Source organism: Heliangelus exortis, chromosome 15, assembly GCF_036169615.1.
Source record: "Heliangelus exortis chromosome 15, bHelExo1.hap1, whole genome shotgun sequence".
NCBI classification, from domain to species: domain Eukaryota; kingdom Metazoa; phylum Chordata; class Aves; order Apodiformes; family Trochilidae; genus Heliangelus; species Heliangelus exortis.
The window spans coordinates 11,497,660-11,524,963 of record NC_092436.1 but is presented as its reverse complement, the minus strand read 5'-3'; the positions used below and the strand labels follow the sequence as shown (position 1 = coordinate 11,524,963).

Genomic DNA, 27,304 nt, shown 5'->3' with positions numbered 1-27,304 from the left:
GTTCTCATGTGAGGCGAGAGAACACTGAGCTGGAATCTTCCCCTACCATGTAATCATATCAATATAAAGACATTCAGGGTAATACTAATTTCTGATACAATTTCACTGGCTTTCAAGTCTAATTACACTGAGGATTAATTTGTCCCTCATGGTGTCTCCAAACATACACAAAAAAGCAGCAACAACAGTTGGAGAGGTCATGGCCCATTAGTGTATGCTAATCTCTGTGCCTGATGTGCACATTTTATCTCTTTATCAGGTCATCTGTTCTGACAAAAATAAGAATAAAATCTTGCAGTTAGCAATTTTTCAGTGCCAGGCTATTTTTTTCCCCTGGAGCTTCTTAAACATATTGCTAGAGGATTGGTTCCCTTTCCTTCTTTGCTGTTTCTCCTTTCTTTGTCTCTTGCCACAAAATTCCCTTTTATCCACCCTGTTACTTCCTCAGGCCTCGTCTGACATGCATGGTTTACAAAGTCAAGAAATGCTCTCATCACAGAGAAGTATTTTCAGCTCTTCTGATCTTGAAAAATACATCTCCAAATGTATGTATTCCTGTCTCCTATGAGTATTTTTGCATTCTTGATAAAAATAATTAATGGTCACTGGTGTTTAACAAAAATGACAAGTTATTAATTTTAAAGTACCACAGGTATTGATGGAGAACATAGAGGGGAAAAAAAGCTACAGAGACTGCTCTCAGTCATCCCTTTGAGGAGGGTGGTAGAAGGGAAGAATTTTGTGCTTATATCCATCCATTCTTTGGAAGACAGTACACATTTTTAGCTAGTCATATTAAAGGCCGCCTCCCTTTTTCATCTCCTCAGCCAAAATGAGGACTAGCTGAGGATGTTTTTTTGCCGTCTTGTCAGTAGCCTAAGGGTATGCATCTAGCATTCAGCAGCTGAGGCTGAGTGCTGTCATCCCACCTCATCTTTAACAATGAGATTGATGTTGCAAAATCTCTACACATCTCTGCCATATACTGAACAGGTTTTAATTTGGATCAAGAAACTGTGTGGTACTTGGAGTTTCAGGTGGGAAATACCTTCCTTCACCTAATAAAGAAGAGATAGCTATGCTTTAACTCTGTGTCGTCACGTGCCTTAATTCCATCAGCAATTTCTTATTTGTGCCACTTTAGCCAGGCTTGGTTAGCTTAAAGTCTTAGAGAACTTTATTTGCTAAAACCTTATGAGCTTAAGTATGCAAGGCAGAAAATGCTGTGTTGCTTTGAGAACACAAACATTTCCCTGCACCTTGAGAAAAAAATATGCTTGACATGCAGTGACTTTCAGTGCTTCCTGAAGTAAGACTACTAAAAAGACACAGAAGCCACAAGATTGGGGATCTGAATCATTAACACAGAGAAATAGCAATGTGAATGTTAGGTCCTGATTACCAAGATATCTGCATTTCTGACCACTCTAATTTTTTCTAGATCTTAAACTACCTTGCTCTTTTGTGTATGTCTTGTTCTGTTCTCTTACAGATCTTTACTCTTGCCACTGTCTTATATTCTGTTTTCTTGTGGAATTTAAGTCGTAGAACCTGTCATGGTAAAAGTACTTCAGAGCGATGAAAATGTATCACCTGTACTTCATGCATATCTAATATGCATGTTTTCTACCATTAATCTAATTTCAGGTAGGATCAGTTTATCAAGTATTCAGGCTCAGCCTGTCTTCCTGTCACAGCTCATCAGCAGTACCCTGCATGGTCTTTGGCAATTTACTTCCTCTGATAAAGTCATGCCACTTTTTAATTGCTCTTACCAGGTTATCTTTTAACTTCTAACCCTGAGAAGACACTATTTGCAATTGGTTAGCACATCAAGTGAAAGAATCCTTCAAGCTAAGAGCTTGCTCTGTTATCTTTCAAGGGTGTGCTTTATTGTCAATGGTTGGGAAATCATGTTGCCTTCATTCAGAAACTCCCTTTAACTCAAGCCTGACAGCCATAGTAACAAACAATCCATCATCTCCAAAAGAAAATTGTCTGTGGTTCTGATATGGTGTCACAGACATCCATAAAATTACAAATACTAAGGTATAACAACATCTCTGCCACCCTGTCATTCACTCTGCATTTAGCCATGACTTCTGTGTATCTATTTGCAACTCCACAGGCAGAAGATGGATGCATTTAGAGCTAATCCTCGTAATTTACAAAGCATTGTTTGTTCCTTTTTAACTCTCTTCCATAAGTGACTGGGTCTTGCATTTGAGTTCCTGTGTTTGTTGTTTATCATTATTACTGTCTGTGTTCTACTTGACAGTTTTAGTCAGTGGAAGTTTTGGCAAAGTGAAATATGCAGAACTCAATTCTTATTTATATTCAGAAAGGGTTGTTTTGTTAGCAGAAATCCATGAAGAGTTTTGACAGGAGATTTTGGGACATCAAGCAAGGTTTTAGGGCATTTCAAGAAAATACGCACTGGTGTGCTGTTGGGGTTGTCACTACAAGGACCTGAGGAAGGAGGCTGTGTTTTTTCACAGAATGTTTTCACTCATGTCATGCAGTTATCCAGTCCAGAGCTTTGCACAGCCCGTGGAGTCTGACAGCAAGGCTGAATTCAGGACCTTGTGAATGTGCCTCTGTCAGAAAGCTGGAATGAGGTTATTCAGATTTTTTAAATTCTTCCATCCGTCAAGCAGTTTCTAAAGCTGCAAAAGTACAGTTTTTGTATTGTTGAGGTTATCTGGAAGACTTGTATTTTTGGCATGTACCAAAGTCCTGATTTTTTCTGTGTTTTTAATATCAGCTCTTATTGTGGGATCTACTGAGGCTGTACAGTGTTTTCTACGAAGTATCTTGTGGTATCTGTTGGCCAAGAGTTTCAACCCCATAAAAAAAAATCATATAATATAGTATTTTCTAGACAGATACTACATGTCATCACACTTTCATTTGTTTTGCTACCAGTTAATTTAAATGCTAGAAAATAAGTTGTGAAGTAATATACCTGTCATAGGGAAAACAACTGCAGTAGTGGTGCTCAGTTTGTGCTGCAGATTCTTAAGTAGTAGTGGAATGCATGGAAATAGTGCAGAATGTTTAAACACACTATGTGGTTTCACAGGGATAATGACAGTAATGTCTGATCTTGAATTATATATGAATGAGATACAACTCATTATTAGCATCTTTTATTACATAAATTCTTTTCTTTCTAGAGTTGTCCAACAGAAACTCTCCCCCCACCTCCAGCAAGTAACACAACTGTTTCATCATCCTTGTGAGGAAATATATTGGTTTAACTATGCTTAAATTTCTCTATTGTTGGACCAATCTGATTTCCGTGTGAAGGCTTATCACAGCATAAGGACCAAGTCTGCACGATCAAAGGATGTGCTGAGGTAGCTGGATGGCACAGGGGGGGTTTAACAGATGGAGTCCCTTCCCCAGTACAGCTAAAACCACTGTGCTGAATAGTAGATACTCCACTAGAAAATGATACCTCTGCCAGCCTAAATTTATTTCTATTCACTGGAATGGTGGGTTAGAAATGTGTTGTTTTTTCTTCATATCTCCAGTAGACATATTTGGGCTGCAAAAACATTGAGAAATGATTTAATATTTCTCAACATAGTTTGTGCTAGTTTGAAAGATATAGAAATAAAATCACAATAGAGACATGTTCTTCCTTTCAGAATGAAGTATTAATGATTACTCTTTTTGCAAGATTATAGGATTCCTCTATTTAGGGTCAGGTTAACTAATAGAATAAAAAGAGAGGAAAACCTCTTAGAAAAACACATTAACTGTGCCATGTCATGCTATTTATGGGGACTGAGAATTATTTAAAACTGCAACATGCTACCCTTCTTACAAGGTGATCATTCTTTGTATTCTTGTGGCCTGCAGTCTAGATAATTAATATTGGAGCAGCACTGGTATTCAGTATTACTTTCACCTCCTTGTCATGGATTTCTGTGTTGGTTGGGTGTTATGTTTACTGAATGTCCTATCACCACTTCTTGTGCTTCAACCTAGTGTATAGGAGTGGTCAGTTTGTTCTGCTTTGGCATCCATTCAAATGACAAAATTGTATGGAAATGAAACTTAAATTTCATTGTGTATCCTGTCAAGTGACACATTTTGGTAGTAGATAGGTTATAGTGATGTCAGGTGAGTCATGTAATGCAATGCAAGGGTGTGTGTCCTAAAAGAATTAAGAGAATTAAATAATGATGTCTCTTAATGATAACAGAGAAGTTGCAGTCAGGATTCTGCATGAAAGCAGCCAAATACCTTAGCAGCACAAGGGAAGGGACAAAAGAAGGAAGGAGAAAATCTCATATATTCTCTGAGATGAAGAAACAAAATGTAAAAACTAGTTTTGTTTAAAATTTAATAACTGGAATATGATCAGTTGTCACAAAGCATCCTCCACGCCTTTAAGGAAGATGTATTAGGAGATACTACTGATTTGCTACATTTTTGTTATGATTGATGTGGTTATTCTTTTGCACTGTGCTATGAAATTACTTTCACTGATGCTGTCTTGAAAAAAGAGAGAGTTGTTTGATTTTTTTTGTTTTGTTTTGGGTTTGTTATTGTTGGTTTTGTGTTTCTTTGTTTGGTTGGTTTTGGGTTTTTTATGGGTTAGATGTCTAAACTACTGATGGCTCCAGAAGAAAAAACTACCTATCTAAACTTTAGCATTACTCTGAGTAATTTTTTCCCCACATGCAAAAAGTTAAGTCCTTAAGGTCTTGAAATAAGTAAAGACTGCAGCCATTTGGCATTGACAGCCTTAGCTGATGAGGTGCTGCACTGACATTGTAGACAGGTTAAGTTTTGCTCCTTTAGGATTTGCACACTGTTTTTCTGAACCTAAATTCAATCTATTACTTCTTTTCCAGTATGAATTTTCATTTGATTTTTTTTCAATGAAGAAACATTGATAGCTCATAGACAATAATAGCATCTTATCAAATGTTGAACAGAATGGAACTAAGCAGAAAAAACCCCACACAGTTATTTTCAAAACCTAAGCCTAGAAATTGCATGTCTCACTAATGGCATCATCATATATTGTATTTAATATTGTAGCATTTTTAAAAATTTTAATAATAGAACTTACTTGTAATATATATTTTTATAATTCCAAGGGGTTTTCCCTCTCTAGCATAAATTTAATATAAAAGGGATTCATGGTACTCATGTTTGTTCCTCAGAATAAAATCCTATTGGCTCACTGATGCAAGGTTAGATCAGTGATAGAGCAGATAAATACTGCTTCTACATTCAGATTGGAGGCCAGGGATTCTTTGTCACATCACTAGAGAGACTTTAGCTACAATTTGACTGTAGTGTTGCTTTTTCTATAACAATGTCAATTTGATTCTAATTTCTGAAGTCACCCGGGGTGAGTCAGATCTGGTCAAGCTTAAAGAAGCTCTTGAATCATTCCCAGATGATGGAAAAAATGAGTCAGTTCAGAGAGCTGAGCAAGTAGAGACAGTCATTATGGGCATAAAGCAACCACAAAATTGTAGATGGTTCAATGAGAGAGAAGGTCCACCCAGTGAGTCAAGGCTGAGAATAATTGGACTTCAAGGCTATTCTCTTAGAAGAGCTGGTAAATGGCCAGAAAAGAGGTCCAAGAGCTATGAGTGTGGAGGAAAGATGGACTGATCCTTATGCTGGTTATTATTGTTCTTGGATTAATATAAAGCTATGCACCCAGAAGGGAATAGTTTTGACCTTGGACTTGAACATTGTTTTGAGGGGAGACAAGGATAATTAAAACATGGAAATAGGCAGTGGACTTGAAGCTCTGAAGGCAGGTGGTGAGGCTGTGACACATCCATAGCATTTTTGTTGCCGAATGTATCAGCCTCCATAGACATATTGCAATTAATAACTGTTCTCTCAATAGTTCTAGGAAAATCTGTGCTGCCGTCATATACAACAGGTATATAGCTACTGTTTTGCACAAACTGCTGTTACCTGTGGGAAAACTCATGAAGAGATAATAGAAAGCAGGAGGACTTAACATAACACAGTAACACATCAAAAGTCATGCCTAAATATGCTTTATTTTTTATAGCAGTGCTTCCCAGCTTTTCATGATCATAGGTGAAATACAGTGTGTGTGCTTGACTCTTGCTGAGTCAAGAAGAGTTACTATAATACAGAGTTGGCTCTGTGACTGTGGTTAAACAATTTGGTGACAATTCCTGATATAAAAGTGGGACCTCAATGAAAATTTTAATTTACAGTCAGGCATGTGTCAAGACAAAATCCTTCTCTTTCATGTCTTTCCTCCCATTTGTAGCCTATTGCTGCTACCTCATTATTACAGTCTTCTTTGCTAGTGCAGTAAATCTGGAGACCTAATGGTGCACAGGCTCCTTTGAGGACAGCACTGACTTTTTAAATATTCATTTCTATGCGGATCAGGGATATCCCTGTCTGGCTGTAATCAGAGGAAGAAGGAAGGAGACAAATAATCACTGAATATGGCTGTTTAGGGAGCAATTTCTGTCAAAAAAACAATCAGCAGCAAAGGTGAATATGAGCTGGCCTTGCACCCACAAGCACAAGTAAGAGTGATGTGGGCTTGCTTGATAGCTACAATAGTCTAATTACTTCTTTCTATTCCTTCATCCTCTAGCCAGCTGCTTCTCCTTCACTGTGCTGAAATGCCTGTTGTCTGCTGACTGCTGAGTAATGCAGGGCTAGTGAAAGGTGCCAGACTGACAGCAGTTGGATCTGCACTTTTCTGTTTATACCCAGAGTGCAGGTGTCTGACAGTGCCTCTTGCTGTATTTATTGGTGAGATACAGCCCTGACCTGCAGGGACAAAGAATAAACCAGAGGCTCCTTTAGAGCAGTTCAGTTCTTGATTATTTTTGTGTTTGTCAAAGTGGTGCCAGCTATGGCAGTGAACTGCATGTTCTGAAATGGCAGCACAACTCTGCTTCCTGCCAGTGATTCAGACAGACAGAGATCAGTCCATAACCCCAGTTATTCCAAATGGAATAAACCTTTGTGCTATGAAATCAGTTTGCAGCAAGTCTTCAGCCACTGGGAGCTGAGCTCACTACCAAATTTATCTCACCTAGGCTTAATGAGCAGTCATCAGGTAGTAATGGTCCTACCAATCTTGATTTAAATGTAAGTTATAGCAGGAGTTGGATTCCTTATCCCTGGAATAATTTCTTGTGCCATCCTAACCTCATCAAAGTGTCCTGGTAAAAATGATTTAAGGTAACATGTTGTACTGCATGTTGGCAACCCACTAAGGGCACCAGTGTATCAGTTACTATGGCTCAGCTGTAACATTAACTCACAGTAACTCTGGCCTTTTTTCCTTTTTTTTCCCCCTTTTTTTTTTTTTTTTTTTTTTTTTTTTTGATATCAGGATAACAACACTAGCAAGAGTGTGTCCATCGATGTCACCTTCAGTGGGTAAACTCTAATTATTTTTGAGAAATATTAAAACATTCATTTATGATACTTAAGGAAAAAACAAAACCAAACCAACCAACCAAAACCACCAACCCAATAAGAATGACATAAAGCTGTATCTGACCCTGTGTGAAAAAATAATACAGAGGCCACAGAAACTCCAGAGCTGGTTCAGCCAAACAATGTCACACAAAGCTTTCTTTCTCTTTAATTTTTTATTTGGATCATGTCTGTATGTAGGTCACAATGACTTCAAAGAGAAGGCACTGACCAGAAAAAAACAAACCTTTCAAAAAATACCATTGTTTTAGGAGGATTCTTTCTCAAACAAGATGAAAAATATTAGTACTGAAAGGATTTTGCTGTTCTCTGCTATTTCAGTTGTGATTCCAGTTCCCAGTGACTGAGCAGAGGGAGCTGTACTCCTGCTCTCAGCTTGCCAGTCTCCTGCTTGTAAGCTTGTCCAGTGCACAGCAGCAAGATACTATGAAGCTGATTCAAGCCATTTCTCTTCCTGACTTTTTGTGCTGTGATGACCCCATATATATCAGTTCTAGCTTCCTCATCCTTCCTCAGGAATAAAGGAGATGGGAAACCTCTCACTGCAGGTCCCCACACTGATAATTCTGCTTGCCTTCAGTGCCTAATTACAGGGTCTGGGCAAAAACCTCTCCTGCTGCTTCCACCCTTTTGAGTATCACTCAGTGGCCAAAAGCCACCCCAGTGTTTCTGTGCTTCTCTGCAACCCTTACCTCTTTATACAGGGACCTATATAGTCTATACATCTTTTCTGAGCAAAGTGCTTTTCAGCTTTGAGGAGACTGAAGAGGGCAGGAAAAGCAGACCTGTCTAGCTCTCTGGTCAGCCTCTGTGCAAGAATAAGAATAGCATGAAACAAAAATGTAGTAAGTATTTCTTAGAAGAGAGTTAAGCATTTCTTCCAGGAGAGGAAGCTGGAGGCAGTGGTGCAGCTGTGAAGGGGTTAGGGCATAGAAGGTGTAAATGCTCTTAATGACGCTTGGGTTACAAACAGTAATGCTCTGTGTGTCAACAGTGCAAATAAAAAAAACCCACAAAACCAAGGTGTAAACTGCGCCTAAGAGGACAAACCATTTGCAGAAAAGCTGTATAGAAATTCAGATTGATCTTTTTGAAATTATCAGTGGAAACAAAGAGCTTCCCCTTGGCTTTAAAATCCACGTTATCTACTCAGATTTTGTGTCACAGTCTATGCATGAGTGATCAGAAAAATTTAATTTTTATTTTCTATGCCAGTCCCTGGAGATAGCAATAACTTTAAGGCATTGTACAACAGTAAAGGTGCGGTTTTATGGTGAATCATCTTTTCACAAAGATTAGGACTTTTGAGACAAATATACTCTCAGAGGATGATGTTCCTCTGCAGAAAAATGTGTATTTTGAATGACAGTGGCCTTTTTGATATTATTTTAAGATTTCCATTTTTTTAAAAAATTATGCAATATCTTCAAAAGATTGTGTTAATTTTATCATCTTATCAAATTACCGATATAAAGCTATTATTTAGTTGCTACATTTTCGAGTAAGCTAGGAGCTCTGGTAAACTAACTTTGTCAAAGTTTATTTGCATAGTAGTAAGCAAAAAAAAATCAAGGCAGTTGACACTAATTTTCAGATGTGGTAAGCAGTAGTGGGCCCACAGACATCACTTACCAACCTTGAGAATAGTACTAGCTCAATTCCTCTGGCCTTTCTAACTTGTTTGTAAAAGGATATTGACAGCTGCAAGATAAAAGTGTGTAGAAGAGAACCACAAGTCCTCAGGTGTCACCGATAATGAACTGGGAGCTTAAGCCCAGGTGTGCCCACTAATTAGGGCCTGCCCCAGCCGGAAATGGGCGGGGCTGAAGGGCAAGATAAAAGGCATGCTCCCAGAAGCAGAGTTGGAGTCAGGACAGGACAGGACAGGACAGGACAGGACAGGACAGGACAGGACAGGACAGGACAGGACAGGACAGGACAGGACAGGACAGGACAGGACAGGACAGGACAGGACAGGACAGGACAGGACAGGACAGGACAGGACAGGACAGGACAGGACAGGACGCCTGAGGAGAGGGCTGAAGAAAGAGCTCTTGAAGAAGAGCCGTGTCCCCAAGAGAAGGCTCGCCGCAACAAAAGTGTATTAGAACTTTATCCGTGTCTTTGTATGCAGGAATCATTATCATGGGTTATTCTTCATGAAGAATCTTGCATCCTACAAAGAAGCCAAATAAAAAGAGCAAGCACAGTGAAAGCAGAAGGCAGCTCACCTTGAGCCAGGTCAATATGGTGTTGCAAGGATGTCCTTAGCAACTTGGAGCCAAACAGAGCCCTTTTGTTAACAGAGTAAACTCAAGCAAAGATGCTAGTGGTTTGCTTACAGAATAATGTCATCAGCTGCTTTTAGGAAAAAAGAAGATCTTTGAAAGTGGGTGGAAGAGTTGCTGCTAAGCAAGTGCAGCGTGGCATTTTTCAGTCCATACATTTAATAATCTGCCTATATCTTGAATTGTGTAAACACAACAAACATTCTGGTATCATGCAGAAAGAACTTTTGGTTTCTTTAAATCTCCTGTTTCTTAGGATACAAGCTGCAGCTAAGCCTTACAAGCCAGTCTTGGAAACTGAGTCCATCTGTGGTGGACTTGAACCTTTATTCAGCTAAGAAGCAGAATTAAAACTTTATCATTAGGTGGCAGTATGGCTTATGGCACAGGTGTCTCCATCTGGCGTTTCTGAGTGCTCTCTGGAAGGCCATGCCTAACCCTGCAGAAACATTGACAGAAATTCAGACTGGTTTTAGATCCACCTCAGCATCCTCACCTGGGGAATCATGAGGATAATTCTGAGCACTAGAATCCTGCATTAATATGGGTGCAACTTGTTTTTAGACCTTATGAAGATTTGTGAAAGTGTTTCCCATTTTAGGAAACACAATATGGCTGGTACCATAACCAGTCACTGAACTAACATCCAAATTTTTAACCATCCTGAAATAAGTGATCTGTGTATGTTACCAAACTGAGCCATTCAGAAAATGCAAGTTTAGATTAGGAATGAAGTTTTTAAAAATAAACAATTGTCACTGTTTAAGCTTTTTTGTTCCTTACTGCATTGATATAATTTAGGAGGAAAATACCGGGTTTGGTGCCATGAAGTAATGAAACATTGAAGTGGAAGTTCTGGATCTGAAGTGTTTTCCAGATTTTCCATCTGATTCCAGAAGGAAACTTAAGAGAAATATGGCTTATTCCAGAGTTTAAGATAAAATCACAGCTGTTAACTATATGTCATCATTTCCCCAATTTTACATCAGTATTTACATAACCAAAGTATTCTTTGGTTAATAGCAGCAAATTTATTATTGACCTACTCAAGAATAACTAAAACCATTGGAAGAGAGGCACTACAGGCTACATGTGTTAAGAAGTTATTAACAAGCAAATGCAAAGATCTGCTTGTTTCAGAGATGGTGAACAAATGGCATGTGGGATGGATATATTTTCTCTGCTACAATAGGATATTTATTTGTCCTGTGAAATGTATCTAAGGAAATGTAAACAGTTTCAGATAGTTGTAAATTATGCAGTGAGATGTGACTTTGTATCATGCACATCAAAACATAGCGGAGGCTCAAAAAAATACTTGTATAGAAAGAAAACTGACTCTGCTGGCATTTTAGAAAAAAAGAAATGCATCCTTCTCTGCCTTGTGCATTTTCAAACTTTTTGCTCTTGCACAATTAACCTGCATCAGTATTTTCAACGTGGCACATTACAAACACTGCACTAACATAAGAAAAGACTTAAATACTAATTTCTTATTCCTTCCTTGAGATTCTTTAAGACAAAATCCTTGTTTGCTTAGCTCACCAGTTAGCTGCATGTTTCATCTAACTCTTCTGTTCAGGTGAGCTGCAGAAGATACTAGAGGAAAAGCTTGGGAGTGAAGGAGATGAGAGGGAACTAGTAAACATGATTTTAAAATAGAAGAAAAAGTCAGCTGCAAAACAGATGTGCTAAAAAAAAAAAAAAAAAAAAAAAAAAAAAAGAAAAATCTAAATTTAATGTTCTCTTTGACAGATTCAGGAACTGCAGCTGACGGACTCATTTGAAATAACAGAATTTAACTGTGCATGGGGTTTATATGCACAAAAAAGTACCAGGCTTTACGAGGGCAGTAGCTGGAGGTTAATGGATTTCAGCAAAATTGGTGGAGATACAGAGAAATGTGCTGGAAAAAACTATTATGTCTAAAACATGAATCAATGTCTATTGTCTTAACAATCAGGAATTCTGGCTATTAATCCCATCTCATGTGACCTGGGGCAAACTACCTAATCTGTATTTAAAATACAGTACTATTACTTTAATGATGGAGGTTGGGGAGCAGCACTCTGAAAAGCAGGATGCTTAATACAGCATGCTGTGTTTATTCCATGCATACTGAACTCTGAGTAACCCTTGCAGTGAATAAATACCCTGGCAGGCCAAATGGTGAATTTGGCCTTTCTTCAGCTCTGGAGCTTTGTGTATTTACATAAGTAACCACTGATGATCCATATGCAGAGGTGCTGACATTACAGAATTAAAGATGCATGAAAATAAGGAAGTTGTGAAATTGCAGTACCTTAATGGAAAATAACATGGTGTCTTCACTGTGGCTAAGAAAAAATAGGATTTTTTTTATCTTGGTGGTGGTGCTGGTGCGTGGTGGCAGCAGCCTATTGCATTCACTTTTCCTCCCTGCTATCAGTTCCCACTGATTTTAAATGCAGGTACAGTGCACATTGATTTTACATTGATATTTATCTTTTTTTCTTCCTTTTGGTGATGGCTGAGGATTGCTTATAAGACCCCAACCATCTGATGGAAGTCTCAAAATTAGACTAGATTACCTTGAGGATAAGCTCCCATTTGGAGCTATGTTGTTCTGGTGTGTCAGCAATCACAGTCACGTAGATACCATCAAGTAATAAAATCTTTACAACACACCACATGAGCTATGTAGATAAAGGGGAGCAATGACTGTTGGGTTTTAATCAGAAAATAATGTTCAAGAGTAGTTGTAGTGATTCCTACTTTTACGGTTGTCAGTTACTAACTTTATTAGAACTACAGTTACTTTCTGTGACATACTTCTAGAACAAATATATGGAAAAAAAAATATTTAGTGGTAGTATCTTACCTCAGTTTGCTTCTATCAGATGTCTCTGCAGATAAAGTTGAATCACACCTCTCATTTTAGTAACTTTGTTAAAAATTGGCTGCCTTAGACTATAACCATTGAGGTTCAAAATAATCCATAGTGGCTCTTTACTCAAAGATAGTATTTCAAAGAAATCTTATCAGTTACCGTGTAAGCCAAGTTGCCAGTAGCCAAAATTATCTTGACTGTGCATTTTCAGATTACATGAATCAAAACTGGCATAACAAAAATCTTCAGGTCATTTGTTATAGCTGTTACTAAAGCCTAAAAATCAAAATAGGTTGCTAGTTTTGCTATCAGTCTGCATTTCCATTGAATTGGCTGCAGTTGCTGATGTTTTGTGTAAGATAATTAATTAATAAGACAGGAATCCGAAAGAAAAAAAAAAAAAAAAAAAAGAACCATTATATTCACAAGATGATGATGGTACAAATTTTCCTGTGAAACCAAAACATTTTAGTTTGTAAATGGTCTTTGTTTGAGAGGTGGGGAGTGTACCAAAGAAACATGGTTGAGCTGGAAAATATTAGATGTCCCAGTCACCTGAGTTTCCCAAAAAGTTATCTGAAATTGGATTAAGTGTCTGTCTTTTCAGAAGTGTCTAACAGTTTGGCATGGCTTAGCCTGATTTATTTACCCTAGCAAAAGAGGCTGTCAATGTTCTCTAAAGCACTTTGGGGGAATCTCAAAGGAAGAATTTCTGCTTAAAAGAAGGGCAATGCTGGCACAAGTACAAACAGGCTTAGAAGAACCATGCATTTATTTAAACAAAATTAAAAGATTTTTACATACCAGGCTGCCTGTGACAGTAACAAAGACAGGAAACTGGGTAGAGTACTATCAGTTCTCAAAGAGGCTGAAATACTGACAGGTTTCCCTCCCATTCGTTGTTTTGGTGTTTCTGAGTCCAGGGCTGATGATTATTTACTTGGGTGTTGGACTTTGAAGAGAAAATATGAGATAATGAGTTCCAAGAATTTGGACTGAGCTTTCAGCTTGCAGAAAATTTGTTCAGTGAACCAGAACTGGGCACACATCACTAGCTCAATTAGCACGAGCATATTCTGCTTTTCCTTTCCAGAACCTTGTTTACAGTGATCAGGTTGGGCTTCTTTATTCTATTAATATAGGTGATAAATTATAACTCAGACCATGGTTACAGGGAGTATTTTCCAGTGGCATTGCCATCTCGTGCTGCTATTCCACCAGCTTCTTCCCTTCTCCATGCCAATACTTGCATTATGCCATTACAGCTGTTTGTGTGATCATGCAAAGAACTGGATTAGAGCACTGATCCAGCTGGAAAATACCTTTTCATTTTATCTTTGGTATTTTTAATTCAAATCAGGCCCTGGTGCCAGCTAGGAATTAATCAACTGAGCAATTTAAGCATCACTGACATGTCCTCAGGTTGAGACAGTTCAAAGACTACAAAAAAGTCTTTAGTCAAAGACAGACTAGAAGTTTTCCTGATAATACAAAATTCCTATTAAGGAGTCCCAAAATACTGGATTCTGGAAGACCTGTCTTCCTCCCCTGATAATGTTTCCATCTCTCAGCTTCTAGTAGGATACTTTCTTTCCTCTTTTTGTTAGGAAGCTTCTACCCCATCAGGATGTTACAGCTGGGGCCAGGACAGAGTCTGTGCTGTGTCACCTCTAGAGCTGGCTGGTCCATTTCTGTTAAATATTTGGACTCCATGAAAGCTCAAGGTTTTCAATAATTCAGCCACAGCTTGGTGGTAATTTTTTTTCTACTGCTTAAGAGTTTTAAATCATAACACCTAGTACTATAGTAAACGGATACTTAATAAGGCAACATTATAATAGGACTCCCATGGAATTACACATTACATCAACACCAAATGAATTTGGATCTGAATTCGTTATGAATTATGACTCTGAATACCTAAGGAATTAATAATCATTAGCCAGTTACTATGGAGAGTTGGTGAATAATTGCCAGGTACAGATGTATTAAGATTTTAGAAGCTTTCTTCATCAAGTTTCATTCTGAAAGCATCATTAAATGTAACTTTCTTTTTCACTGGAGAGTTTCTACTTTTGTTTTGAATCCATACTCCTTGTTCCAGCTCCAAAAGCACTTCAGAGATAGTCACTCAGCCTAGATCATTCACTAATGAAATTGCTTTCTTTACCTCCATTTTGTCTTTGAGTGCATCTCAGTTGGCTTTACACAATACATCTGAAAGGTTAATAAACTTTAAAGCATGCTGGGAGACATTCAAGGGCAGGGTGACTCCGACATGACAAAAAGAATGGAAAAGCATTATATTTATGACTTTGTGGCAAGTAAATTCTGAAAGTAGATATCAAAGGCTTTTGATTTGATTCCTGAAAGTTCCCTCTGTTCCTCCTAGCATTTGAAGACTCAGCTGCTTTGCATATCAGAGGTAGCTGACTTGGGAGACAGGGAAATTATCTGCTCGCTTTAGACAAACTTTTCCTTGGGGTATAAGCTTCCACAAGAGCTTTACTCCATTGACAACTTATTAATGCTAACTGTCTGCAGCAGCCACACAGTTGCAACTCATGTCATCCTGGTAAACTCAAATACAGTGCTGAGATTTTGCATAACTTCTTATTGTAACTAATAATTTGTTTCCTGCCTATAATCCTCAAACCATGCATTCAAATATGAGATTTACCATGTGCTGATACTGTCTCTGTGACTCTGGTTTCAGAGGTAGGTAAGCACAACTGTGAATTAATGTTCTGGGTTTTTTTCCCACTCATTGGGACAAATGCAGTGTAAAAAGCCTGTGCACCTTAGACCTCACAGAGCAAGGTTACACCATTTCTTTGTATTCTGTCTGCAAACAGTGCTGCTCCATCTCAGCATGCCCACACTTATTCTTGTTTCGCTCTGTGACAGCTGAATCCACCCAGTGGCTTCACAAATGCCAGCCTGCTTCAGATAGCATTTGCACATAAAATTAGATTCATTAAATTATGCTGAAATTTGTTCAGATCTAGTTGATTACCACTGAATTCAGGAGAGCCAGCATTTGGCCTGTGATCTATAATATTTAATTAAATCTATATGAAGCAGCCCTGTGTCTTGTTGGTTGACAAGGTAGCAAGGCAAATGTTTGTATTTTTCTATAAGCAAAGGCAAAAATCATACTATATGATTTGTTAGTAATGCTGTAAACCAACACTTAAGAAATCATCTTCATTTAGAACTGTGTCCCAAAATGAAACCTATAAAGATAAGTGCTTGTATAAATACTGATACATTTTTCTATATTATATACATGTGATACATTTAACATGACAAATATCAAGCTGGTTATAACCATTTATTTATCTACTTATTACAGTTCGAGAATGAGGGGATCAGAGATTCATCTTGAAGGTTCAGCTGTGGCACAGGGTTAGTTGCAAAACCTGACATTCTTGAACTGAATTCGGGGTGTTCCATGTGTGAGGTGGGCTTTCATCCTGCGGGGCATACGGGCTCTGCCAGTTGGCCACCAGATGGCAGACTCAATCTCCCACAGAATAGTAGTATTTTCTTTGCCCTACATGAAGAACAGCTGCGTTTTTCTCCATTGAAAATGATAGATAATGTCTAGTACACTGGAGATAATGACCACGTTCTAGAAGCTGTTTTCAGATTTTACACCTGAAGCTTTTTTATTATTTTGCCCTTCTCTGTTACAGTTCTCAGCTTGTGCCAGGAAAATATCTTTTATTTTTTCACTGGTCTCAGTTGTAGCTGTTAATTCAGTTGGATTTGAACTGAGTTCTGTTAGGCAAAAGCATAACATGACCAAGGTTGTTTGCAGCAGTGTGCAGGTTCTATGTTGTACTAGTTAGAATGGATTGAATACATGTAGTTTATTTAAAATACATAGACATAGATAATGTTATTATAAGTGATTTGTGGTGTTTTGTTTTTTTTTACTGGATATTTCTGGAGTTCTCTGCACCATTTAGTTCAAAGCCCAGCCTACTCAGGAAGAACCACTGCAGGAGAGGTATGCAAAAGCAATATCACACATCCAGAGCTCTGAAGAGGCAGGAAAATCACAAGTACTGTGCACAAATGCAAAGTATAAGGTCATTGAATGGATATGGGTTTTAGCTGAAACTGAAGAGATAGAGACTTGGGTAACTAACCTGAGGAACTGCACATGACTATAACTTCAGTGAAGTCAGAGGGCCTCTATTCCTTTATTCTTGGAATAAACTTTATCCTGACTCAGTATGTGGAACTCTACTTAATTAAATTCTCCAATAAAATATCAAATTTAATTACATTTTATTAGACAAAAAGGCCAGAACAAAAATGAGGATTTATCTCAGACCGTGAGCAGAGACATGGGTGCAAATTCACTATGCACATTAAAAACTCCTTGGCACAAACAAGAACATTTGATGGCACAGTTGTTCAAAACTTTTTAAAAACTGAATCTGATCCTTGCAGAGCAAGCACATTTTATTAACACTTTGTAGCTTCACCTTTAAAGTTTGGATGCATGTTTGTAACCTGATCTGGAGCTCTCATGTAGCATACAAGTCCTTGGAGGTGAATAAATGCACCCTTAGTCTGTGGCAAGAGTGACCCACCCAGTCAAATAGTTACTCATTAGTAGTTTGCTGTACTACACACTGGCTCCATGCCTACCACATCCCCACTGCAGGCCAGATCTAAGTATTGTATTCTAGTTGTGTAGATGTCAGCAGTTTTATATCACAAGAAAGCTGTCATTGGATTTTGATCTTGAGAGAGAGAGAGAGCATAAAAGCTCAAGTACTGCTCATATAATCTGATAATCTTTTCCCTGTTTCACAGGCCTGTAGCATTTTTCTTATCCAGTGTGATCTACCAAGCTCCATGTGATGTTACTACAGCAATGGCATTGTCCCCCAATAAGTTTTATGTGAACAGAGGAGTTTATGACTTGAGTTCATTTGCCTTCTTCACGGGGTTACTCATGTCCCTCTGGAACCCTGAGAGCCCAGTGCAAAGACCCTTCAGTGCTCAGCTAACCTTGGGACAGTCTCACCCTCTGCCTACTTTCCAGTTGGGGTGGACATGGTTATCTTTCAGTTTATATATACACAGTATATACACAGAGCAAGAATCACAGCACATCAGTGGGGCAAGTCCTGGGTGACTGAAAGTAATGGGTAGCTCAGAACCCTCCTTGTTTCCTTCTTAGTATGTTTTTATTATAAGAATGCTTAAATTAATGTTCTATCCTGTGGACACTGGACATTTTAAGTCACTTCTTACAAGCTGCATCATCTACTCACTGTATCATAAGGTCTGATAGGTCACTTTTTTCTCAGTGTTTCAGTTTTCTCATGCATGAAATAGGCTCGATGATGGGTTTTTTTAAATGATATTTTTGGATCTGTGCATTACTGAAATTACTAGGGGTTTTGCCTCTACTAATGGCATGGAGTTTACACTGTTGTAGCTTAAATGGTATGTACTTGGATTTACCATAGCAGTAAGAACATAAGCTTCTACATACATCCAACTATATATTGTTTTCCATACATATGCTGTTTGTCTTTATATAGATAGGACCTAAGCATCTGGGTTCAGCTGGTAAAGAAAGTTTCCTTTTCAGTTTTCTGCTCCTGCATAATTGGTCATTGAGTTTAGCAATCTTGGGATTAAGCTAAAGGTATTTTAATTTAAAAAAAAAAAAAAAAAAAAAGTGTCAAATATGTTTGCAGGATAGTCAGGATAGTTTTCCAGTCACTTTTTAAATCAAAAGTGTAAAGGAACCACTGGTGGCAAAGGAAGTTTCTCTGTTCCTTCCCTGAATCTTAAATATTTTTTAGCGATACAGAAACCCCAGTTTCATACTTTTCTTCTGCATTTCTGTGTTTTGAATGCAAATCACAGGACATGGAGAATGTTCAAGGGGGGAAGGTATGTGGCTCTCTTCTGTTTCAAGTATGGAGACATCCTTTTTAATTGTCTGCAGACAGCAGATGGTATGGCTTTTGTAGCATCATCAACTCCAGCACAATATAGTCAGCCACTGCACAGCATGGTACAATTTAAAGCTGAGTAAATATGAAGAGAGTGAAGGGTTTAGGGGCAGGAAGGCAGTAATTCCTAGGATATTTGTTCCATTTTTATTTTACAAATTTACCATGATTTTGTTATGCTTCACTCTTGTGCATTTTCTGCATCTGTGCTAGAAAACTGCTTTCCTGCCAGGAGCATACACCCAAACAAATACTTAAAGAATTGTTGTCAGCTTCAAAAACCACATCTCCATTTGAAAGTTGTTTTTTTTCTTTCAGAAGATGTAAGATTTTGGAGTTACTTTATCTCAGACTTCAGAAAGGGAAGTAGCTAAAAAAATAACCCGAGAAATAATATAAATTCCCAACTAGTAAGCATGAGATAAGATCTTTTCCAGCCCACAGATGTAATCTCTCAAAAAACTGACTTGGAATTTTCTGAAGTTTTTCTGGTCAGAAAATTATTCTTAATTAGAAGTCTTTTTCTTGTCTGCTTCATATTTTTCAGCCATCAGTTTGCATGTTATTCTGGAATTCCTTTCATTTTATCCCTGTAAGAAAAAGTTCTGAAACTGCAAAGATTTTCCTAAGACAGGAAAAATTTTCCTATTCAGAACTCATATGCCCTGCATATTCTGTAGCAGGTTTAGAAGCTGTATAACTTAAAGACAGCACGGACCTTGCTTGAAAAAAAGCAGCATAGTAAGTAAAAGAAAAAAAATTAATACTAATTAGAAAGGATGCAGGATTTAGAGCACAGTCTAAGGAATTAATTGACCATGAACTTGGTGCCAATTTTGGTGTTAATAAAACTGTTAGATATGGCAATGCTTCTAATTTTTATAGTTCTAGAGTAATGATGTACCATAATCTATGATATTTAACATTTTACTGAGGTTTCATCCCATTACTGAAGTTTGTTTCATTCTCTGACAGAGTGGAGCATTGATAGTTCTATTAATGAGAAATACTGAAATGGTTAAATAGAATGCATTATTTTAAAGTGTACCAAGGAGAGGAGTGGTTAAGCTCAGTGGACCTTTGTTTTCCATGCATTTAATCACCCAGTCTATGTTCCTGTTCTTCTTCTGATCTGTTCCTTGACTCTAAATAGATATCTTCTTGTAGTATCATGTGGGATTAAATTAATTGCATTTAAGAAACAGAGCCTACTCTGCATACAGAATGCTTATTGAACAGTCATATATTTGTCCACATTTTTATAAAACTGAGGAAAAGCAGATTTTCTGTTCTTTCCCAAATTTATTACTTTAATAATTCAATAAGTTGACAGTCTATGACACCATTTTCAGATAAACCCTAGGAATGTTTTTATTCAGATTAAAAATTGTTGCTCTGTATCCTCAGCCAGTGGAGCTATGTCAGCACACATCAGCTGGCAATTTCCAACCCTGCTATCTGAGTGTGGCAATGGATTCATTAGGCATAAGACCTCTCCTGTATGCATTTTAAATTACCCAGCAGACTCCCTGACTTTTAACAAATGGTTATCTTGCATAAATCAGAGCTATGCTTCTCAAAAATAAGTATTTTTTTTTGTACTTTGTGCAAACACTTATTAAACAATACAAAGCACTACTTGTCCCTTGATAATGCATAAGGTCTGGGAACGTGGTGCCATGGACTAACCCAATGTACTTTGCATCTAAGTAGTGCAGAATATTTTATAATTTTTTTTTCTCTGTGGAGATAAAATGTGTTGGTATAGTAATTTAACCAGAATCTTGTCATTGTCCATCTCCTACCAGAATTATTTAGGAATCTGTACAACTTGTTTCTTATTTTTATATTTTAACCAATATAGGGTATGCTTCTAAATAGAGCAAGGCTGTGATCTCAGGATGCTGTTTTGAGGCTGTTTTCTCCCTGTTCCATTGTACCATATTGCCACTACTCCACCTTGAAGGCAAAATCAGCAAAAACTTGAAGGTAAAAATATATCACTTAGTTTAAAAATACATTAAAATGAAAACCAAGCTCCTGTCCTTGATTTCTGCTTTTATCAAGATTATTGCCAAGGATGCATAATTGAATTATAACCTTGGTTTTCATAAAGGTCAATGGCATCCATGCTAGTGACTCATATAGATCATAAAAGTCTATTTCCAAGGGGTGTGGGTATAGATGGGCTGAACAGCTTGGGCTGGTTGATAAAAACAAGGGCCTCAAGCCATGTGCACTTATCCATTCTTCTTTGTTCCAGCTGCTATTCTGCTCCAGCAGCCACATCACCACGGCAACATGGCATTTACAGGGAAATATGAATTTGAAGGAGATGAGAACTATGATGAATTTGTGAAGAAGATTGGTAAGTACATCTTGGGGTATAAGTCTCAAGGGCTACAAATTTGTAAAAATCTTTCTGGAAAAAAAATAAAAGGTTTTTTTTTTAACAGGTGTCAGTGCACTATTTAAGTGCAGAGATCAACAGGGGCTAAGACTGATAGTGCTTTGCACTTCAGCAAGGAGTTTCAGTTTTCATTCTGTCAGCCACAGGAAATAGTCCTGTAGTTTTCTTTTTCAGGAAACAGAATGAAGAGCCAAGACATTTGCAATATAATGATCATGAAGGTCACATTTTCTATCCTTAGTATTCATTGGTGGGAGTACAGATGCATTATGAAAATGCCTACCAAACATGCTTCTTGTGAATGCTTTCAGGAGACTTTGCAAACCTGTTTCAGAGATTACCCCATAAAAGCTCTTAGGAACACAACAGTCTGTGCGTCTGAGTTCAGTGCTTGTGTTCATTTAAATAAAAAGCAATAGCAAATAACAAGTATATGCATCTATAAATCAAAGGCACAAGTTTATACAATCAAATTCTACACATCTGCATGTGTATATTAAATAGAAATATTTATATATACTTTGTGTCTATACATTTATTCTGTGTATCACTTCTGAAGGAAAAGAATGCTAGACCAGAACTTTATTTTAGCAAATGCATTGATGTACCCATATTTTCCATTATATCAATAATAAAAAAATCCCATAAAAACAGATCAGGTTCTCAGACATTGATGTGTCAGAAGAAATATACCATTAGTGAGCTTTAATTCAAATACAGCTGGTAGGCTATTAGATTTGATAAACTGTATGTTTCTGTTGATTAAGGTCTCCCCAGTGACAAGATTGAATTGGGAAGGAATTGCAAAATAGTCACTGAAGTGGTGCAGAATGGAAATGATTTCACCTGGACACAGCATTTCCCAGGAGGCCGCACCACAAGCAACACATTTACAATTGGCAAAGAGGCAAACATGGAGACAATGGGTGGTAAAAAGTTCAAGGTAAATTAATTAATTAATCCTACACTCTTTTTTTTTTAAATTTTGGGTGAAAAAGCAAATCTGTTTCAGCAACATCTTCCTTAAATTATTTTTTTCATCTGTCATATTTTAGAAACACAATATTTCCCCCCTATTTCTTGATGCCCTTATCAAAATATCTGGTTTTAAAGAGAGCCAGTGCTTCAGAACCATACATACCAATAATGAATAAGGATAGACTGTCAGGTATCTCCTGGTGTCACAGCGCAAGGAAATGTAACCTGTGCCAGTGTCTCACCACTCAAAGTTGCAAGTAATTTTGGAAACTTTTTCTCCTCTAAATATTCCTGGCTTATTTAGTATAAGTATAGGCACAACTGACTAGTTATACAGAGAAGACTGATTTTTTGATCAAACCACATACTTTGTTTTGCTGGTCAGCTGCTGTGCTATTTGTGAGCTTCATAGCAGCATCCTGACATACCTCTTCTATACAGAGGCAGCTCTCGTAGCAACTGCTCTGTATTATTTTATAAAGGTGTGGCTACAGAGTGTGTAGTCGTGAGACAAATTCTAGCGTAGTCAGAGGTATGAAACTCAGGCTCCAGGGTAAAGATTCACATCACTTGACCACAGTGACTTTTGTGCTGCTTTCAGGCAGGTAATTAGTACCTGAGAATGCTACTTCATTCACTGTGAAAAGAATCATATAAATACCAGAAACCTCAGGGAACATTAAACCTTTCTCTAATTACTCATTAAACCTTACTCTGTTACAGGCAACTGTTAAAATGGAAGATGGGAAACTAGTAGCTGATTTTCCCAACTACCATCATACTGCAGAGATATCTGGAGGAAAACTAGTAGAGGTGAGTTCTCAGGTACCCAAATTAGTTCACAAAAAAAAAAAAAAAAAAAAAAAAAAAAAGTCAAACAAAACCTATAGAGCAGTAGGCTTCAAATTATGAGTTTAGGAAAAAAAAAACCTTTATATAACATAAAGCAAAGATATTAAATAGCTTTCTTCTTCATTATACGTAATTATCTCCATTTTTGTGCAGGTTTGATCCAAAAATGAGGAAATTTTTCATCATGTATTTTTAAAAAATTGAAATGTAGATCTTGGATATTAAATAGATAGTTTTATAGCTGAAAGACTGGAATGTTCAGACTGAAATATTCCCAAGTTACCATGTCTTTAACTGTATTCACCGTACCTATCCCTCAAGAATAGAAAATAACATAAAACTTTTTACCTACTATTTACGTGTTTCTATAAAGTTAACTTTTTTAATTCGTAGAAGTCTAGCTTTAAGTCCTCACAGAAATTTCTGTAAAACCCTATTTCCTTAGTCTTACCAAAGGAAAAAAAACCCAAAAAAACCCACCCACAGTTTAGATTTCAAGTAGTATCCAATTTCATCAACAAAAAGCCAAAGCTTTGGAAGATTGTTGAAACTACAATACTTACAATAAAGCCTGTAAAACAGACAGGACTGTCAAGCATCATGATTTCTGAATCTCAAAAATTTTCCTTGCAAGGAAATGCACGTACCGTGCAAGGTACGTGCATTTGAGTGCATCTGCAACAGAGATTAAGGAGAAGTAAGGTGGGCTGTGAATCAGAAAAGGACAGTCTCTCCCTGAAGGTTGTAGTGTCAATCATTTATTGCTTCTAGAGAAAATTATTTCACTTGTTTACAACCCTGATAACTTGGTGAAGCCACATCTAACACAGGATATATTTAGGGTATCCCAAAAGAAGTTGTGCTTTGTGTAAGAGGTTTTTTTTATCTGTGCATTTCTGAGTTGACAGGGACATCAATCTTATTCTCCGGATTTGTCTAATGCCAAAGGGTAAATTTTGGTTCAAAAAAGGACAGGTTCTGTGAGCCAGTCAGCAAGCAGGTCTTTCCATCTGTGACACTGAAGCTCCAATTACACTGTTAAACCAAATCTCTGCTTTGTTCTTTGTTCCAGATTTCTACTTCTTCTGGTGTAGTCTACAAAAGAACCAGCAAAAGAATTGCTTGAGGCAGTAAAGCCACTCTCATCCATTGCACTGCAAAATAAACAATACAAATAAATAAAATATGTTGATTGTCTTTCCTCCCTCTTTCTTTTATTACAGAATTCTTTTAACTCTCTTCTTGTATTACAATCGTGAAGAATTATTTTTCAGAGTAATGTTATCCTCAACATTAATGCTTACCTCATTTCTCTCATTTACATGGGTGTAGTGAGAGTACAAGGGGAAATGGTTTCAGACTTGAAGAGGGGAGATTTAAGTTAGACATTAGGAATAAATTCTTTATTTTGAGGGTGGTGAGACACTGGAACAGGTTGCCAAGGAAGTTGTGGCTGCCCCTTCCCTCAAAGTCTTCAAAGTCAGGTTGGATGGGGCCTTGAGCAACTTGGTCTAGGGGAAGGTGTCCCCACCCATACAGGGGGGTTGGAACCAGGTGATCTTTAAGGTCCCTTCCAACCCAAATCATTCTGTGATTCTAAAGATTTGACGAATACTCAGAAAATCAGGATGCAGAAGTAAGAAGATGCAAAAAAACACATAAGGATGCTTCTCTAGTCTAAGTATTTAAGAATCTAATACATGGTATATTCAAATATTGTCAAGCACCTACTTAACAGAAGCTCTATTCAGCTTCTGTCTAGAGGATAGGACAATAATCTGCCCCAAGCATACATCAATATGCCAGAACTAATGGAACCCTTTTGCCCTCTTGGAAAGCAGAAATTTAGTAACTTGAAAACAAGAGATAGTTTATCAATTATTAGTAGATATACTTTCATACTGCTATCATGGTTTCCTCATTCTAATCAGTACCTTCTCTTGACCCAAAATCTTAGAAGACATTTAAGGTTTTACAGTCTCCCACAAGAAAACTTGGGATGTCTTGTCAGTGTCATCCTGTTATTTACTTAGAGTGGATGTGAAAACATGTTTCCTTGAACACAGTAGGAAATAAATGCAACAGTTTCTGAATTCACCGTTTCAAATCTCTTCCACAAAACTTTTTTCAGACTCCTTTTTCCAGCTGTCTTGCCTTATGGATTCACCAGCCCTCACAAACAAATCAGTAACTAGCACGGACACATGTCTTGAGTACACTGAAGATATTCCTCTGTGTGTGACTGATAATTCAAATAATTTCAAAAAGGTTTTTACTTTTTTTTCCCCTCAGGAGATTACCAGACCTTCCAGCTGCAGCAAGGCTTCATCCAGGCTCCATCAGTTTACTCAAAACAGGCTGTTTCTAAGGCAAAACATAATGCTGAACTCTAATCAGAGAAACCTGTTAGATCTTGAGACATTGGTTTGGTACTTGCAACAAACAAACTTTGTGATTTAACAGAATTTTGTTCTTCAGCTATGAGGTCATAGAGAGTAAGGGATCTCTTCAGGATTGCTCCTTATTTCAGTGTGAAATAATACAGTGGTGATTTCCTGCTTAGGAAGCAGCCACCAAGAAGTCATTATTTTTAGGTTTGTGCAACTGGCACACTGTGGTTTCATATTCTGTAAGTAATTCACTGTACAGACAGAGATGCTTTGGAACAGAGGGTGGGGGGGTTTATCTGGGCTCTCTAGAAAGCATGTAAGGGGTGCTTTCATTCTGGAAAAAAAATCTTGCTGCCTCTTCAACTGGAGGACATTCTTTAATTTTGTCTTGAAATGGTAATACAGAGAGCAAAATAAACACCCATTGGGAAAAAAAACCCCAAAAACTATCAAATTAACAGTAAGACTTCAGCAGTTTGTCCCACATTTGCTAGTAAATAGAATTCACAGTAGAAAAAAATAACACTAAGCTAAATATTATTAAGCAACACCTGTATACTTTTCTGATGAGTTGATTATACTGATCAGAGTGTTACATCAACTTTAAATTGCTTGCTAGTGTTTACAGATGGCTAAAAAAAAAAGGACTAACCTCGCTTTGACAGCTTTGCAAAGACCAAGTTGTGAGTTTCTCACAAACAGGGAGAGGGTGGATGTTTCCTTTTCCTTCTTTAAAAATCAGCAATCTACATCTGTAAGATCTGTTAAAAATAAATTCATTTATACTTGAATACCTGATCAAGAGTAACAGACTTTTTTCCACCTGTAGCTCTGCTCACTAGAACAATTTTATTTTTCTTTAATTTTAATGCCAGCTTTCTTATTTGCTTGTTTACATCTGCAATATCCTTCCACATAAGGAAGTAACTATTGCCACACCCCATTTTCTCTTCCATGTTTCACTGCATTGGCTTTCTTTCTTTCTTTCTTTAAAATCTGTCAGGGAAGTTGAGTTAATTCTGATCTCTGCCTGTGCTGCAGCTGACAGCATCGAACAGCACAAGCATGGAGTGGGATGTTATGCATTGTTAAAAATTGTTTAAAAATTAAACACTTAACTAGTTAAAAGTTAATTAAAATTTAAAAAATTTTAAAAATTTTTGTTTAAATTTTTTGTTTAAAAATTGTTTAAAAATTAAATAAGTTTTGCATGCACCTCTGCAGCTCCCTCCAAAAGTAATCATGGCAAAAAGCCTTCAGAAAAGTGTCTTTAGTTTGGCTGATTTCTTCTACATTCACTCTTCCTGAGGAAGTGTGTTTCCACAAGTCACATGAAATACCTAGAAATTAAATGTGTGGAAGTGCCACCACAATATAAAGAGAGCTGTCAATCAAAGCACTGTTAGAGCAACACAAATTCTCATAAATCTCTTCCATTTCAGAGTGCTGTTGGACTTGATCTGCCCCAACCCCATCCATGATACAACAGCATGAGCAAAACCTAGAACTCTGTGGCAATTCCTGCTTAGAAAAGGCTGAACCTACAACTGCATTCTCCTACTCAGCATTTCAGTCTCCTCAGGTAAGATGGCACCCTCAAGACACACTGGCCCCATGAGCTGGCACAATCTGTTCTGATATTGTTTTATGGCCATACCTCATCTCTACATCTTCTTGTTTCTTCATCCATCTCCTCATCCCACTTTGTACTTCTTTAAATACACCAACACTTTATTGGAATGGGACCATATCTGCAGTGACCAAACATCAGATCTGTCTAATCCTTCACAATTTATTATTTGGCAAGGCTTTTCCACCATGTTTGTCTTACCATGCTCTGTAAAACATTATGAGTGCCCAGATCAAGTATTTTTAGAGTATAAACATACATTCTTTGGAGCTCTTGAAATCTAGCAAAACAGGGAAAAAAAAAAAAAGGGGGGGGGGGGTGCACTTAAGCTGGGTGCTTTTTTATCAGGAACTGAGCAAGTATTTTCACAATTAAGTACAATGGTTGTCCAAAGCATACACTGCAACATGATGCA

At 37.5% G+C, this 27,304-nt stretch overlaps 1 protein-coding gene across 4 annotated transcripts in view; it reads left to right on the top strand.

Annotated features, from left to right (window-relative positions):
* FABP6 (fatty acid binding protein 6) overlaps positions 1–27,304 on the top strand; it is a 452,944-nt gene that overhangs the window by 6,900 nt on the left and 418,740 nt on the right. Inside the window, exons 1-5 of one of the 4 annotated variants that reach the window (XM_071758566.1) lie at positions 20,596–20,618; positions 20,893–20,997; positions 21,807–21,982; positions 22,741–22,830; positions 23,942–24,070. In XM_071758566.1, coding sequence (XP_071614667.1) covers positions 20,931–20,997; positions 21,807–21,982; positions 22,741–22,830; positions 23,942–23,995 — 387 coding nt within the window. In that variant the 5' untranslated portion in view covers positions 20,596–20,618; positions 20,893–20,930 and the 3' untranslated portion in view covers positions 23,996–24,070. Of the gene's footprint in view, positions 1–20,595; positions 20,619–20,892; positions 20,998–21,806; positions 21,983–22,740; positions 22,831–23,941; positions 24,071–26,701; positions 26,854–27,304 lie in introns of those variants that run through there. The other 3 variants (XR_011728817.1, XM_071758564.1, XM_071758567.1) reach the window with 3 other exon arrangements.